This window comes from Lissotriton helveticus, chromosome 11, assembly GCF_964261635.1.
Source record: "Lissotriton helveticus chromosome 11, aLisHel1.1, whole genome shotgun sequence".
Lineage (NCBI taxonomy): Eukaryota > Metazoa > Chordata > Amphibia > Caudata > Salamandridae > Lissotriton > Lissotriton helveticus.
Window position 1 is genome coordinate 300,081,744 of NC_136072.1, and position 17,171 is coordinate 300,098,914.

At 43.8% G+C, this 17,171-nt stretch overlaps 1 protein-coding gene across 2 annotated transcripts in view; it reads left to right on the forward strand.

Moving 5' to 3' along the window:
* BRF2 (BRF2 general transcription factor IIIB subunit) overlaps positions 1-13,977 on the forward strand; it is a 91,417-nt gene extending 77,440 nt beyond the window's left edge. For both annotated transcript variants that reach the window (XM_078665411.1, XM_078665412.1), the window contains exon 6: positions 12,677-13,977. In XM_078665411.1, the coding sequence (XP_078521537.1) occupies positions 12,677-13,397 (721 nt within the window). In that variant the 3' untranslated portion in view covers positions 13,398-13,977. The remainder of the gene's footprint in view (positions 1-12,676) is intronic.
* Positions 13,978-17,171: the final 3,194 nt, after the last annotated feature.

Below are 17,171 nucleotides of genomic sequence, written 5' to 3' on the forward strand. Positions count from 1 at the left end.
CCAAACATCAGCTGTCCTTCGAGGAAGTCTTGGACATTCCAGCCCCACCGAAGCAGTGCAAGAAGGCGGGCAAGGCTACTAGTCCCTTATCCTTCACCTATACATCACCCTGCCCTCCTCCTCAACCTTCACCTTTCCAGTCTGATTCTCCAGGGGATCCCCTTCACATTAAACCTCAGGGGTCACTTCATTCTGACAGAGGTGGTCTGGGGTGGTGGTGACACATTACACAATCCTCCACAGGGTGACGCATGGGACTTCCATGACACAGAGCCACCGGGAGATACAGACCTAGACTTGTATCCTGCCCGTCCCTACCCACCGGATGATTCCACATCCTATCAGGAACTTATTGGTAGGACCGCCTCTTTCCATAAGGAGGATCTTCACACAGTCTTTGGTAGAGGACTTCCTCTTTGAAACCCTATCCTCCACCCACCACTCCACCCAATACCTTCCCATGCTCTAAGACCCGCTCTGCCACACGACTGACATCGTTTTAAGACCCCATCCACGCTAGGGTCATAACTCCCATGGTGGACATAAAATGCAAGGCTCCCCTACTGTCCTCATTTACATTTGTGGGCAGCCTCCTCCTGACTCTCTCGTCGTTACATCCTGTAAAAGAGCCAATTCTCAAGCTACTGGTGATACCTCTCCACCGGACAAGGAGAGTAAGCATATAGACGCTGCTGGGAAAAGGTTTGGCTGAGCATTCACCCATACATTGGTGCATTGCTAACTCCATTGGGCTACTTTCCAGATATGACTGTGCCAGCTGGGATAAAATGGAACACCTTTTCCAACATCTCCCAGAAGTGTACAGGAAAAGAGGTTACGAGATGAAGTGAACTCCAGCCACCTCCTGCGCAAGCCTGCCTGGCTCAATACTTCTGGCTTTAAGCTGGAGGTCAAAATGAACCTCCTTCACATGCCTTTTGATTGTCCACATCAATTCAGTCTTCAGGTAGACTAAAGTTTTGAGAAAATTAAAAAAGATACTGTTAGAAATGGGTTTTCTGGTTGGCTAGGGTATGCACCTAAGCCAGGCAGAATCCACCTCTCTAGTTAGGATGGAGGGATTCCACGTCTGAAATAACCCCTGCTCACCCCCTTGGTAGCTTGGCACGAGCAGTCAGGCTTATCTCAGAGGCAAGGTGTAAAGCATTTGCTCATAACACACAGTAATACAGTGAAAACACTACAAGAGGACACGGCACCAATATTTCTCTGTGTAAAACCAGACCAAAACAACAAAAATCCAATTCAAGGTGATCAAATACCAATAAAGCAAAAATAGTCCTTATATACAGTTCCTTTTAAGTAGATAGCTCCATCCCGGGCTGTTGCAGTGTCGTGAGCTAATAAATCCAACCGTTGCGGCCAACCATGGTGCCTTCAAGTCACAGAGCCGGCAGCGGTGTCATTGATGGTATCTGGTTACCTTTTCCCCTCTTTGGCAGCTAAAACATCCCGTTTCAGAAACCGGTATCAGAAGATGTTGAAGTCTTTGATTTCCCTGAGACTTCCAACAGGAGGCAAGCTCTACATCAAGCCCTTGGAGATACTTAGAATTCAGAAAGCACAGTCCAGTCCTTTCCCTGCCCAAGACAGAAGCAGAAACTGCAAGCCAACCCAGCAAAGCATACAGCAAAGTGTTAGTCTCTCCTCACAGCTCTTCTTCCTGGCAGGTTCCTTAGTCCAGCAGTAATCTAAAGTTCTGGGGTCAGGGCCCCAATATTTATACTACATTTACCTTTTGAAGTTCGCACAAACAAAGTTCCACTGGAATACATTATCCAGTTCTGCCTGGCTCAGGCCAGGCTTGTGAGAAGTTGACCTGGTTTATAATGTCCACTATTCTAGTGGGCACCTTGCACCAGTCCAACTCACCCTTATTGATGGTAGGTTGTAAAGTCAACCTTATAGAAAGCTATCCTAGTGGTAGCTGTGGAGAGCAGCCTATAGGCGAGTTAAGCAAGTTATTTTACCAATTATAATCTCTTGAATGACCAAATGAAAGCACACCATACAAGGTATATATCAAATATATATGTATTTAATCTAAACACAACCCCTCTGGTCTCTTTGAGGTCAGAGGTAAAAGTACAATACAAGGAACTTAATTAGCATACTATAAGTTGCACAGTATACGTTATGCCCTAGGGGCCTCATAAACCATATAGTAAAATAGTGGTATAAGAACCACGTGAGAGTTAGAAAGCAGGCCTAGGGCCTGTAGAACCGCTGGGGCGACCTGTAACCACCTAAGGTTAGAATGCAGGAGGCCCACGGGGGACGCGTGCAGTGTCTAAACACAGCCGCGGATCACCATTGACTTTCTATCGGAAAAGAACAAGTTACAATTTTAAAGACTAAGGGTACAAGGAGATGAACTATGATGGAACCCTTTTAGACTAGGACACTTGGAGAGTCAATACCCACGGGAGCACCGGAGTACTCGTGTTACCTCACCCAGGGAAGCCGGGTGCATAGGTGTCTTTTCGTGTCGGATTTCGTCGTCCATTCCAATGGAGAGCTGCGAAGAAGTGCTGCAGGCGACCTGAGGAAAAGTGTCCGGGTGTTTCGGAGATGTGAAGAACCTGAAAGCAGAGGAGACAGAGTCTGGGCCACTAGCCAGTGACCAGGATGGCGAAAGCAAGATGCCACGGATGTCGGGTGATTTCAGGTGAGAAGGTGAAGTTTGTCTCTCCAGCCACGAGGTCCAGGAGGCGTCGACGATGACCAGGAGCTGGATTCGAGCTGTCCCACGAAGGATCTAGTCGACTGCGTTGTCGGTATACGGATTGGACCTAACAAGCCTTGGCAAACGCAATCCACGCAGGATGTCGAGATTGACTTCTGTGCAGACCAGCAAGGTCTGAGAAATTTCTCCTTTGCAGGGAAGTTGGAGAAAGCCTGGAGCAACCAGGAAAGCAAGTTAAATCAAGGATTGGTCAGCATCCAAGATGTCTGGAAGTCCATGTCCTGTGTCGCAGATTCTTCAGGATCCATCGGAAGCCTCGAAAATGCAGACCGGCAAAGATGCTGTTGGTGCCTGTTTGAACAGGGTGGTCACTCCTTGACCACAAGGGAGATTTCTTCCGTCTTCCAGATATGGAACGTTGAAGGTCCAGGATATATGTTTCAGAGTTGCGTCCAGGGTAATCTAAAGTCCTAGGAACTGGGGATATAGGTATACTATATCTAAGTAAGGGGTGATTACACCACCTTACCCAGGCTGTGTGAACAGACCTGTGGTGTCATTTTGGAAGGCTAACCAGGAGTGACGCAATACATGCTGCAGCCCCTGGTAGGCCTCCGGTGCACCTATGCCCTGGGTACCTAAGGTACCATATACAGGGGCTCACAAGGGTGACCCCGTAACCAATCTGGTATGTACCTAAAGTACATGGAGTCCATTTTATAGAGAAAGCAGATAGACTGGGGCCCTGAATAGCAGGGTCCCAGTCCAACTAAGTCGAAAACCAGCAAAACACCAGGCAAAAAGTGGGGGTGACCATATAGACAGATTCCGCCTTCCAACCAGGCTCACTCCAGGGGGTGGAGAAAGAAAGCATTGTGTAAGATAGACACAGTCCATTCAGGTGCAAGCAACAACTTGTCCCACTACTCTAAATGCAGCCAGGTTTATTCAGCCTGGCTGAGTCACCAGGAAAGGCCGCACACTCCTCAACCCCCCCCACCCCCGATGTCCGTCTAGTGTGAATGCACAAACCAGCCCCTGTCCGGCTAAACCCAGAAAGTGAATACACAACATGCAGAAGCACATAGATGGTTAGGCAAGAAAATACCTGCTTTCTAAAAGTGGTATTCTAAACACATAATATAAACATCTTTACTAAAAGATGCATTTTAAGATCTCTGGCATACTGAACTTTCTCCATCTTGTCCCAATGGAAAGTTATGTTTGTAAGATATTACAAGGTAACTTCCATGTTAGCTTATGGGACAGAGCTGGCCTTTCACTAGTGAAAAAGAAACTGCACAGTATATCCCTATCGGGACATGTAATACACACACCAGTATATGTCCTACCTTTCACATACACTGCACCCTGCCCACAGTGTTACCTTGGGCCTACCTGAGGGGTGTCTTGCATGTAAGAAAAGGGAAGGTTAGGGCCTGATAAGTGGATGCACTTGCCAGGTCGACACAGCAGTTGCAAACTGCATGCAGACACTTTAGTGGCAGGTCTGAGACACCTTTGAAAAGCTACTTGTGTGGTGGCACAATCCGTGCTGCAGGCCCACTAGTAGCATTTGATTTACAGGCCCTGGGCACACCTATGCATTGTACTAGGGACTTTGTAGTAAATCAAATACGCAATTTACACAGAGAGCCTATGCACTTCAGCACTGAATATCAGTGGTAAAATGCCCAGATTCTTACAACCAATAAAAACGAGGTCCAAACCAGGAGGCCAAAAAGCAATGTGGGTGAACCTGCTGAAAAAGCCAAGTCTAACAGAAACGGCAAAGGCTATAGGTGCACTTCAAACTCCTGTACCTCATGGCTACTTCTGTCGCACACCCTTCCGTGGAGGCTCAAAGACCACCTCCACATCCTACCACAGGCCCAGCAGCCCTCTCCCAGAGGCTACTTCAGAGGATCCTAAAGATACAATGGTTCAAAAGGCAGAGGTAAAGGTGGCTGCCCCACCATCAACATGGTTATTACCTGAATCCCATTTCTATGCCTCCCACCTTTCCCCCTCGCAAACACACACTCTTCCCAGAACACCAAAGGATATTTAGGGAAGAAGTCCAAGCACTACTACTCTAAAGGGCATGTGAGTATACTCTCTTTACTTCTAATTCCTAAAAAGAACTGTTCCTAAGACCCATTCTGGATCTTGGCCCCTCAATGAATACATCCTTTCAGGACACTTTTATAAGGTTACTCTCCAAGATGTTATTCCGCTACTGCAAGGGGACTTCATGACTGCTCTCCACCTGAAGGAAGCCATTTTCTCATACCAATACACCTGGCTTATTGCCAATATCAAAGGCTTGTGGTCAACAGAAAGCATTACCAGTTCAAAGTGCTCCCTTTTAGGGTCACCACTGTACCCAGTCTGTTTACCAAGTGTCTCATGGTGGTGGCTGCTCATCTTTGCAGACTGAGCATTCATGTTTTCCCCTGGCTGATCAAGTCCAAACCGCCAGCAATGCTATGAATACCATAAACACCCTACACGACCTAGGCTTTACCATCAATGGCACCAAATCCCACCTACAACCCTTCCAGTTCTAACACTATCTAGGCGCAATTCTCACTCAAAGGTACAAACACTAATCCCTCTTTTTCAACCTGAAGTTCAGGTGTCTTGTCAGGACAGTCATGCTCAATTGTGGCATGATGGCCTCCTGCATTGCCGTAGGACCCTATGCCGGACTAAACATGCGCACATTGCAGGGTGACTAGTGCAACAGTGATCTCAAGCAGAGAGTCGTTGGGAGAATCTGGTGTTGAACATCCACCACACTTGTCGCTCTCTGCAGTGGTGCAAAACCAACAATCTGTTGCTGGGGTGTCCTTTTTCTAGACCCAGTTCCACAGAAGACACTCACAACACATGCATACTTTACAGGTTGGAGTGCTCACTTACAGAATCTGACTGTCCAGGGACATTGGGAGCCCAAACATCAGGGCCTCCACATCAATTTCCTGGAACTTCTAGCCATTCACCTCCATTTGAAGGCTTTCCTACCTCACCGTACTGGCAAGGTCATTCCAGTTCGGACCGGCAACATGACAGCCATGTATTGCCCAGAACTTTTGGAGGTGGTCTGTTTGCCACATAGTCCATCTGCTAGCTGAGTTCCTTGCGGGAATGGACGACAACTTTGCCAACCTCCTCAGCAAGAAGGAGCAACAAGTCCACGAGTGGGAAATCCACTCAGAAGTCTTCTGTCAGTACTTCCAGCACTGAAACTTCCCAGAGATGGATCTTTTTCTCCACTGCAGAACACTGCCCATACTTCACCTTCAAGTTCCCACACCCCCAAGGCAACGCACAATGGGTGATTTGGTCCGGGATATTTGCCTACACTTTTTGTCTCTCCCACTACTTCCATTTGTATTTCAGTGGCTCCGAAAGACATCTCTTCCCCCCTCGTCCTGGGGGCTCTCACATGGCCTGCCGTCTTGGTTCATGATTCAACTCCAACTCTTTATAGTTGCACATGAGGGATTCTCCAACAGGCTTAATCCTTGACATCCCCTGCTAAAACCACATCTCCGGTCAAAAGAGACCTCTCCTGGCTTCCGGTCAACAAAAGAATCCCCTTCAAGCTCCTCACGCACATCTACAAAACCCTCTACAACACCGGACCCTGACACCTCAACCAACGCCTCCCCTACACACCACCCGGACCTCACTGCTCCGCCCATCTGTCCCTGGCTACTATCCTATGGATCTGCAAGACCTTGGCTGGAGGAAGATCCTTCTCCTACCTCGCTGCGAAGACCAGAGCTCCGTACCTCTGCATCTCAGGAAATCGCCGTCACTGCCTCAATTCAGGCAGGACCTCAAGACCTTGCTCATCGACAGAACTGCGGACCCACCTCTTGCACCTTGAGACACTTACAGGTGATTAGTCTCACTTTACAAGAACCTTGATTGATTGAACACTCCAGACCTTCTCATGTAGGACCATGGAGAAATCTGTCATCCAGACCCCAGGCCTCTCAACATTGCGATCCAGCTCCTGAGGGCATAGAATTTGGATACCTTAATCTTGCACCTGAATTCACGAGCATTCTCATAAAAGCACGCAGACCTACCACCATGGCATTCTATGCAACCCAGTGGAAGAGGATTGTGTGCTATTGTCATTCAAAACCTATTGATCCCTTAAAGGCCACTGTGCAGGACACTTTATGCTTCTATGTGGCTATATCTTGCTGCCGTAGCCGCTTGCCTGCAGCGTAGACAGCACTTCTCTCTCTTCAGCATTCCGATCATCAAAGCTTTTATGCAAGGGCTCAAAAGGATCATTACTCCTCTGGTCCCCATTTGAGCCCTTCCACTTCTGTCCCCTTCAGAACCTTTTAAGAAGGTTTCATTTCTATTTCCTATCACTTCACTCAGGTGTGTCAGTAAGCTACAGGCATTAACCTTAGAACCTTTCTAAGTTCATAGGGATATGGTTGTTCTTCACACCAACCCCAAATTCCTCCCTAACTAGTCCATTGAGCTTCCTGTTTTTCCCCACAATGACTCCGTTGCAGAACCAGCTCTCCATACTTTGAATGTGAAATGAGTCCTCATGTACTTCATTAAGAGAACTATACTATTTAGGAGATCACAACAACTCTTTGTTTCTTTCTGCAAATCCCATAAAGGGATGGCTCTGTCGAAATCCGGCATTGCAAGATGGATTGTGAAGTTCATCAAAACATGCTATGCTAAAACTAAAAACTATGGCCATTTCTCCCAGAGCCCCCTGCACTTTGCTTGAAAGAAAGGGCCTCTATGGCGTTCCTGGGAATAATTCCAATAGCGGACACATGGAAAGCAGCTACCTGGTCCACCCCGCGTACTTTTACAAAACATTACTGTGTGAATGTGCTAGCATGCCAACAAATCAATGCTGGCCAGGCAGTACTCCATGCACTTTTTCAACATACTGCAACACACACAGGCTAGCCACCACTTTGGAACGACTGCCTTACAGTATATGCAGCATGGTTATCTACAGCCACACATGCCTTGAACGTAATGTTACTCACCATGTAAGCATCTGTTTGTGGTATATAGTGCTGTAGATCCCCAAATTCACACACCCACCTCCTCGAACGCCCACGGCCGTTTCAGTGTCTCTTACCATCTTTTCCCTCCTTTTGCATGGACTTCTCTATATACTATACTTCGCTTCACATTCCATCCTCGCTCTCAGTGCGGGGGAGCAATCGAACAATGGAGTTGATGACCATGTACATTACCGGCAAGAAAAGGCTTGCCTACATCTGGGCCCAACACTAGATGGCAGAAGTATGCACAGCATGTGAATGTTAAGCGCTACATTGCACAAACATTTGCTTACAGGGTTAGTAACATGTTCCTTCTATTTTATTTATTTCAGGCTAATTCCAGAATATCTATTGAGACTGCCTTCACCACTCCTCTGGAAGGAAAATTCCCTTTAAAACTATTATGTGACCTACACCAAGTCGCTCATTTGGTTGATGAATGGTACATTTGAAACATTCCCATGACCCCTCAACCAAATATACACCATACACGATGAATACCAAATTAACAATATCCCATCAGTACACAGGTCTCCACCCTTTGTAGAAGGTGAGCTACGTTTTACCAATGAAAATCATTCAGAGCTACTGTCTAATATAGCAATTTATATATCGGTACATAAAGGCCAAGAACCATAAGTGTTGCCCGTGGAGTGTCCAGTTTTTTATGCAAAAAGTGCACTGCATTAAAGCCACATGATCTATATTGGGAAAGGTTTACCTATAGGGTCCCCAAGGACCAAAAATGTCTCTTTAGCATTGTTTGACTCCACTCTGTGGGGTGAGTACCTGAGTGGGGCTTGTTGTTTCTTTGCCGTGCAAGTATGTAAACACTTCCATTAAATTGGTGGATCCCTAAAGTCAATTGGTTGATGTCCAGAAACCTATCCTACTTTAACGGAAGATTAAGAATACCATTTCCTTGTGACCAGATTGTAAGCCCTTGCTGTCGTCAACGAAAATGCGCATGGCCTCACTTCCCCCTTTCCTGCTATGCACTCACATGCAACCAAATCAGAAAGTTATTTTTTAACATATTCACTAGACTCCTAATTAGGACTATTAGCAATAATGGATTTTGCAAGGTACATACAGAATGTGTTGATCCCTACGAGAAGTATATATTTGTGCAGTCACTGAAGGTTGCTATAAAAAGCTAAACACAATTGAAGAGCAGAAAGGAGAGAAAGAGAATGGTAAAACAGAGAAGGAAAGGTAGGAATGAAAAGGGATGTATGAAGAATGGAATGTAAGGTGGGAGGGATAAAGGGAAGTTGGGAGGGAACAGCGAAGGGAAATCGGTAGGCAGGAATGAATAAAGGAATGTAGGAAGAATAAACAATACAAACAATGGGGATAAACGAAGAACAATACAATGTAACGAAGAAACAGGTGATGAGAAAAATCTGAAGAGAAAAATTGAAAGTGAGATAAAAAGAAATAAAGATTAAGTTCAAAAGGAGACATAAAAGCAAAGAAGACAACGTTTATCTTCCCCCAGTTCTTCATTGAAACCTAACTGTGAATAGGTGGACCTCACTCTGGACTCTTTCAAGTTAATGAAGTTTCTCAACTTTCCCCAGCCATCCTTCCTGAGCTGATGTGTCCCATACCTCACACCCAGGTCTATACCTGAAATTGGCTAAGTAATTGTTTCTGCTCTGAGAGTAGTTTTCATACCTCATTAACGGAAATCACTGGCAGGGCCATCAGCCCGCACACTAATTGTAATAGGCCTACTAGGGATTAAGCAAGATAGTATGCCTAAAGTCACTTTTCCTAAATATTTATAAAAAATCGGACTTTGCCACTGAATTGAATTCTTAATTAACATTAGTTAACAATAGTGTTTCGATTTTATTCTTGTAGCTTCTACCAAACTGGAGATGGCAAAGTTATTTTATTCTTATATTTTTTTCCTCACAAGACAGCTTCCGCTATTCACAGTAAAAATAGTTTTTGAGGACTAAGTACTGTAGACACATGCCAACACTTTCAAATCCTAGTCACCTTATCTTGTGGGGTGGCAGGCCTACTTAGGGGTGACTTTTTTTTAATATTAGTTGTTTTGACTGGTGCGCCTGCAGGTTAAAAAGTTGAAGGAAACAGGCTTAATGGGTAGGCCATAAGCCATTATTTCTTTGTCTGCTTAGTTGATAGCACAATACGTAATACAGCCCACGGGTGACATGTAACTTTTCCATGCCACTGTTGTATTTTCCTGAACGGTATACTACAGCTTTATTGTAAAGATAAATGTCAGCTGTAGGTTGGCCAGTGTTACCATGTTTTAGGGGTCAGAGCACGTACACTTGGGCCTGGTCAAAAAATGGGGGCGACCCCCCCCCCCCTCCCCCAAAAAAAGAGGCACTGTCTTACACATCCATTTAGCTAAGAAATACCCTGGTACCACCTTAAAAATTATTGTTTAAAACAAAAACGCCAAAACATGCGTACTGTTTTTGTAATTCCAAAAGCAATCCTGCACTCAAAATGGTAAATCCAAATTAAATATAAAAAAAAATATGAACTAAAATAAATCCTAATTTCCAATCAAAATCATCCAACATAAAACTCAGGCATATTCAAATGAATAATATATACATACATACATACATACATACATACATACATTTTCAAAGGAACCTCTGCTTAAAAGAAACACAACCATTTAAGTAAATATCAAATAAAATAAATTACAGCAATAGATCTAAATAAAGCAAACTCATAAATCCACTTGTACTATCGAAAATACTAATAATGAAAATATATACCTGCATTTCTGTAGCCAAAGAGTATCTGAAGAAATCTGAATTTTTCCAACAGGAATCCACATATCCCAAGATAACAAAACAAATGCAAAAATTCAGATATAAAAAAAAAATCCCCTCTTTTAAAAATTCATTTTGTAAACCGTGTTTCCCACAAAATCCTAAAGCACTTTTTAAAAAATCGTCTGCAATCTGAAAAATAAAGTGACATGTTCAACAAAATGTTGGAAGATATATTGTCCGGGCAAATTCAGTAACAATAATAAAAAAAAAAATTAAAATCAGGAAGCATTATTTTTAAAAAGTAGCGTTTATTGATGGTGTCTGTAGTGTTTTAAAGAAAACTTACATTGTGCAGTCCCACCCCAACACAATATATTACAAACCTCACAATATCACTTCAAAATGCAAATACACCCTCAAAGCACATAACGATACATACATTATTAATCTTAAGCCCACCCATTCTGACCTTTACAAACTCTGAAATAGATACAATACCAAAACCTAACAAGTACAACACCATAAACTTTTAAGTACCTGCTTGCAACCTTTAATTTAGTAATGTCAAATTATAAGTGGACTCACCTTCTCCGTATATCTCCTTATTGCTGCTGCTCTATGAGAGACAAAAAACAGACAGTTAAGTAGCATTATTGATAACAAAAATATGCATTTCCAAGTACATACTTTTTTAATACATAATGTTGAAATAGTACTCTAAAAGTCGTAATCTTGTCTTTTGTTGAATATTACAAATGCATCTTAATGTAATGCATTTATATAGCACTTACTACCACTGATGAGGTTTTAAAGTGTTCTTTCGTGGAGTAGAACACTACTTCGGAACACAAAAATAATTAGTGGTGAATTAGTATATGGAGATAGTAAATAAATTTGAGCTGTGGACATGTGGATTTGTTAGCTTGAAACACCTTCAATGCTACAGGCAATTCCCGCTGGGTGCTGAGCTTTGAGATTCCCCACTTTACATGACAAGGCCAGCTCGTCATAAGCACAGCTCCAGTGGTACTGCATGACGAGCTGGCCTTGTCATTAGCATGGAAGGGGTTAAAAAGGGAAAATGATATTGGAGGTATAGAAGGAGGGGCTTGCATTTAGATATCGCTTGCTATATAATGATGAGGGGTCAAAGTGCTTTTAACCGGGTAGCACACAACTCTAGAACCCAAAAAGGATTAGTGGTGAATTAGTATAGGGCAATATTAAATCAATTTGAGTGGTGGACATGTGCATTTGTTAGCTTGATTGAAAAGAGAAAAGGATAGTGGAGGTATCGCGGGAAGGGTCTAGAAAGTTTTTATTTTACTTTTTTCTTGAGAGCTTAGCAGCAGGAGGTTTAGGATGAGTAAAGGGGGGAACATTTAGAAAGGCTTGTTTGGGAGATCTGAACAGTAAAAAATTTATGAGATGATGCAAGGAGGGGTAGAGGAGAGAAGAATGTTTTTTCTTTTGTTAAATACGTATTTACTTTAATTGTCAATAGATATTTTCATTTATAATTTTTCAATTTAAATCTTTAAATGACCATTTTTCATTCATTAAAATAGAATTTAAATGTTTTCTTTATATAATGTGTCTTTGTTTTATATGAAATAATTGAATTTTTAATATATTACCTAAACTTTGATTCTACAGCACTGGATGGTCTGTTGTAGCTATATATGCTCCTCTGCTATAAAAAGTTTACGGCAGTGATTAGTTTAAAATACTCATCTGGTTTCCAATTTGACAACCAGTGTACATAACCTGATTTTTAATTCCAATTACCCATGAGCTTGAGTGAAGGGTGGCCAGAGACCCTTAAGCTTCTTACCCTTTTGGTCACCTTTGATGCAGTGGACAATTACTTTTACTTAATAGCTTAGTGAAACAGTTGTTTCACCTATAGATTTTGAAATTGAGAGGACGTCTTCCCAAAGAATCCTCTAGGAGTGAAAAAATAACTGAGCCATTATTTTTTTGATCGAACAATAAACCTTTGTTTTTACTTTGAGGTTGGATTGCTGTGTTAATCTTGTCATAAACTCAAAAAAGACTGATCCTAAACAAACACTAACTCCTCATTCCTCTTTCGGTTCTCTTTCCTTGTATTGTTTTTCCAGTTTTAGACTGTGTCAGAGTGATGGCAGCATTCCAGCTCCGCATTTCGAGGATGCAAACAAAATAGCAGAGAGGACCTTGCAGATCATGGAAGTGGCCAGTGATACGTGGTTAGTGACCGGTCGTCATCCCATTCCTATCATCACCGCTGCTGCTTACCTAGCATGGCAGTCGCTTCGCCCAGCCTCGCGCTTGAAGAACTCCCTTCCCTTCTTCTGTAAACTTGCTGAAATTGATCAGCCTCCACCATCAACAAAGCGGCTTAAAGAAATGTACAGTGTTCTGATAAGACTGGCCTCCAATCTTCCATGGCTAAATAAGTTCCCCAAGAATGCGAAGACGGCCGTCCAGTGCTTGGGTGATATCCTGAAACATCGAAACTTTTTGCTCAAACAGTCTCTTGATTTCCACACAGAAGAAAGCACTAAGCAACAGGAGTCTAGTTCAAGGAATGATTCAGAAAGCAAGACTGATGAACAGCATGACAAATCAGAAGGGACCTGCCTTCCCACTGGTAAACTTGCAAACGGACAGGGACTAGGGGTAAAAAGGTTGTTTCTTCCACCATGTGTTGAAAATCCAAGAAAAAAACTTAGAATGCCACAACAGTCTGAGGTCCAGGCCTGCACAGGAGAGGAGGACATTTCTGACAGCGAAATAGAACAGTTGTTGCGTACGCAGGAAGAGATGGATGAGTATTTGAAGGCATGTTCTTGGGACTGAGCTGAGATACAATGTTCATTTGACCATTGATGACCCAGATTGGAGGAGGCTAATAAGTAGTAAAAGGTGTGGCACTGTTTCAGTGCTGAAATGTTTAGATTCCCCCCCCAAAGCCCAGATACACTGCTCTGAAGTCGCCAACCCTGTCTCCAAACCCACTTCCTAGCAGCACTGTTGGATTGTGTTTTTTTTTCAGCCAAGTGCACAATGTTAATCGCTTTACAATCCCCACTACTGTACAAACAGAAGAATTAGCTCAAGGAAGACTTGCATATGTGATTTTAAGGGCGCTGCACTGAAACTGTCTGCTGATAACCAAACCTCCTCACTACATCCTGAATTGTGCCACTTATGGATTATTCACTCAGTTCACTGGAGCAGGAATATTAGTTGACCACCTTTTGCTTCAGGTTAGGCAGCAAAGTAATCAACTTTAGTGTTGTACGAGGACTTGATGCATTAAAAAGTGCAAACTGACTTTTCTGGTGGTATCCACTGGTTGGTATTGTACACCGCTGATTTGCAATATTTGCTCTTGCAGTTTTGATTATGACAATAAAAGAGCGGTCCTATTGTCTTACTGTTGGCTGTTGCTTGGACTTTCTGTGTTCATGTCCACTGTTTGTTTATGGGTGACTGAATGCCTTTGATTGGGGGTGTATTGGGTGTATTGGAGTGGGATGGGATGGAGTGGAATGGAGTAAAGTGGATTGGGGTATTTGGGCGGGGTGTATTGAGGTGGTGTGTTTTGTGGGGGTGTATTGGTATGGGGTGGATTCAGGTGTATTGGGGTGTATTGGGGTGGGGTGGACGGGGTGCATTTGGTGTTTTTCGGTGGATTGAAGGGTGAATTGTGTGTATTGGGGTGGGGTAGAGTGGGGTGGATTGGGTGTAATGGTGTGGGGTTCATTGGGGTAGAATGGAGTAGGGTGGTGTAAAGATCCACTCTAACGCAGTAGGTGAAAATTATTATCTTTATTGGTAAGATGCAATGACCGGTACCTCCAGCTTCACAGCTCCAACTCCTTCTTATTTCAAAGAGTAACATTCCATCCTGGCAATAAGCCTTACTTTCCACTTCCACTAAAACTCCACACATCTTCCCCCCTATATACAGTAACAAAAACATCCCACAAAATATCCCACTTAACAATGCAAAAAGAGAACAGTGAAGGGGGGAGAACCACAGAAACAATCACAAAGAATTAGCTGGGGAGCATGACATTTACAAAAATAGGGGCTCCCAAGTAAACTGACCTGTCCTGATTGGGGATCCTTTGTGGACGAAAGCGATGTTTGCCTCTTTCAGGAGACATGGGCCAGAACTGAGCTACACCGGACAGGCTTTGCCACATTTTATGTACCGGCTGTCTGGGGTGGGAAAGGTCGCCCATCCGGGGGCCTTACTATTTGGGTTGGTACCCACCTTGGCTGCACAACCAAAGTTTTAAATACTCATTCGAAAGATATCCAGTGTGTAGTTCTTACTTGGCCTAACGCGTTCAAACTTGCAATGATTAATGTATATTCCCGCCCTGTAAGCCCAACCAGCGAGTCGAGTACCATTGAGGACTTAACCCTCTTCATTCCAACAATCCCGACTGGTACTCACTTGCTGGTGGGCGGTGACCTCAATTGCCACTACGAACCCCTCAAGGGCCTAGACGACAAAGCCCTAATCGCAGAGGACGAGCATTGGTCTATTCCCGCGACTCAGGCTCCCGTTCCCAAGGCATGGTTTCCGCTAACCATTCAAATTATGGCACTTACCTTAAACCACTCTATACGAGCATGCAACGGCCGCACTCCTTCTGACATCCCAGCTAAATGCACTTATTACAAACCAGGACATACGTCTCTTCTTGATTATATTTATTTATTTATTTATTTGCAGGTTTGTATAGCACTGTGAATAAACTCTCGCAGGAGTATCTCCGCGCTTGTGACAACCGGTAGAGGAACTGAGAAAGGGAGCAGTGATATTAAATTATTTCAGATACGAGCTCTTTAAATCCCAACAAGGGTGGTTAGCTAGAGTGAACTAAACAAAAAAGTTTTCAGATTTTTTCTGAAATGAAGATGGTTAGAGCATTGTCTCGGTGAAAGTGGGAGCGCGTTCCAGAATTTAGGACCCACCACGGACAAGGCCCTACCGCCTAGCCTAGTTTTGCTTATCTTAGGAACGCTCAATAACAGCTGTTCGCTAGACCTAAGGGTACGGGTGGGAACGTATTGAACAAATTTACTGGCCAAATATTCTGGTCCCAATTCATTGAGGCCCTTATGAATGATACAGCAGATCTTAAACTTCACTCGTTGACGTATAGGCAACCAGTGAAGTTTGTGTAGTAAAGGTTTAGATGGAGATCTGGGTGGTGCATTAAGCACCAACCTAGCTGCTGTATTCTGCACTACCTGCAGACGATCTAAAACCTCTTCATTTTCTGGCTGAGACATGGTTCTGGCCATTGGTCATTGACTTTAATGTTGTTATAAGAGCAGATAATGATCATAATGCCATTATTCTAAAACTGGGTTTACCCTATAGTAGCGGGAGTGATGTCCTATCCTCTGACGCCAACGACGGCAATCTTACCGTCTCTAACAGGCGCAGAGTTAGTTGGCACAAACTAGTTGAACACCCGGAACAACTGGGCAAACTTTACAGCTCAATAATTCCCTTGCTCAGCGAGATTGCAATGCTTATTAGCCAACCATCATCATATGACTATCTATCCAAATTGGAGGCATTCAATGAGGGTGTCCTGCTAAATCTGGCTGTTACTCAACCCTCGGGTGTCGGGGAGGATAAAAAGGGTGCCCTACTGCTCCTGGTATAATCCAGCTTGTAGGAAAGCCAAAAAAGACCAATTGCAGGCCATAAACGAAAATGATAGAACCACAATAAAATGTAGGAGGGCGCAATATAAACGGCTGATTAACTGCGCCAAGGAAGAATGGGACAACCAAAAATGGTCTAGCTTATCCCAGGCGCTTGAGGCTAGAGATTCCCGTAAATTTTGGACCAATATAAATAATAGTAGCAGCGAGTTGAAACCAGCAATAGAATCGAATATAGCCCCAGAAGTCTGGGAAGGTCACTATCGGGCTTTATATTCTACCGAGGGACACACTGACCACACTCAGGAACCAGTCACCCAGGTTGCATCGACATTGCATCATGTGGTGATTGAGTTCATGGTACCAGATGTCTGTAATGTCATCTCCAAACTTGCCTCAAGTAAAGCCCCAGGTTTGGACAAACTTCCGGGGGATCTTTTTAGGCAGGAAAAGAATATCTGGGGGCCATATTTCCAGATTTTGTTCAATGCGATTTTGAGAGGCATGACGGTTCCTCGTAATTGGCTGGGCGCAGAGATAGTGCCCATATTCAAAAAGGGCTCTCCTCTGCTCCCATCCAACTACAGACTGATCAGTCTCATTGATGTTCCTCAGAAGATTTTTGCTAGACTGATTCTGGATCGGTTGCAGAACTGGATAGAGGAGTCTGCAATCCTTAGCCCATACCAGGCGGGGTTTAGGAAGAATACCTCCACTGTGGACCAAATCTTTCGTTTACAACTTCTTTATTGGAAAACAGTGAGTATAGAGGGTGGCAGCCTCTATACGGTATTTGTCGACCTCCGCTCCGCCTTTGACTTTGTCCCCAGGGGTAAACTCTGGGCAGTCCTCCATGATCTTGGTATTCCTACGGACCTTTTGTCTGTTTTCATGAGGCTACATGAGGCCAATTTTGGCCAAGTAAGATGTGGG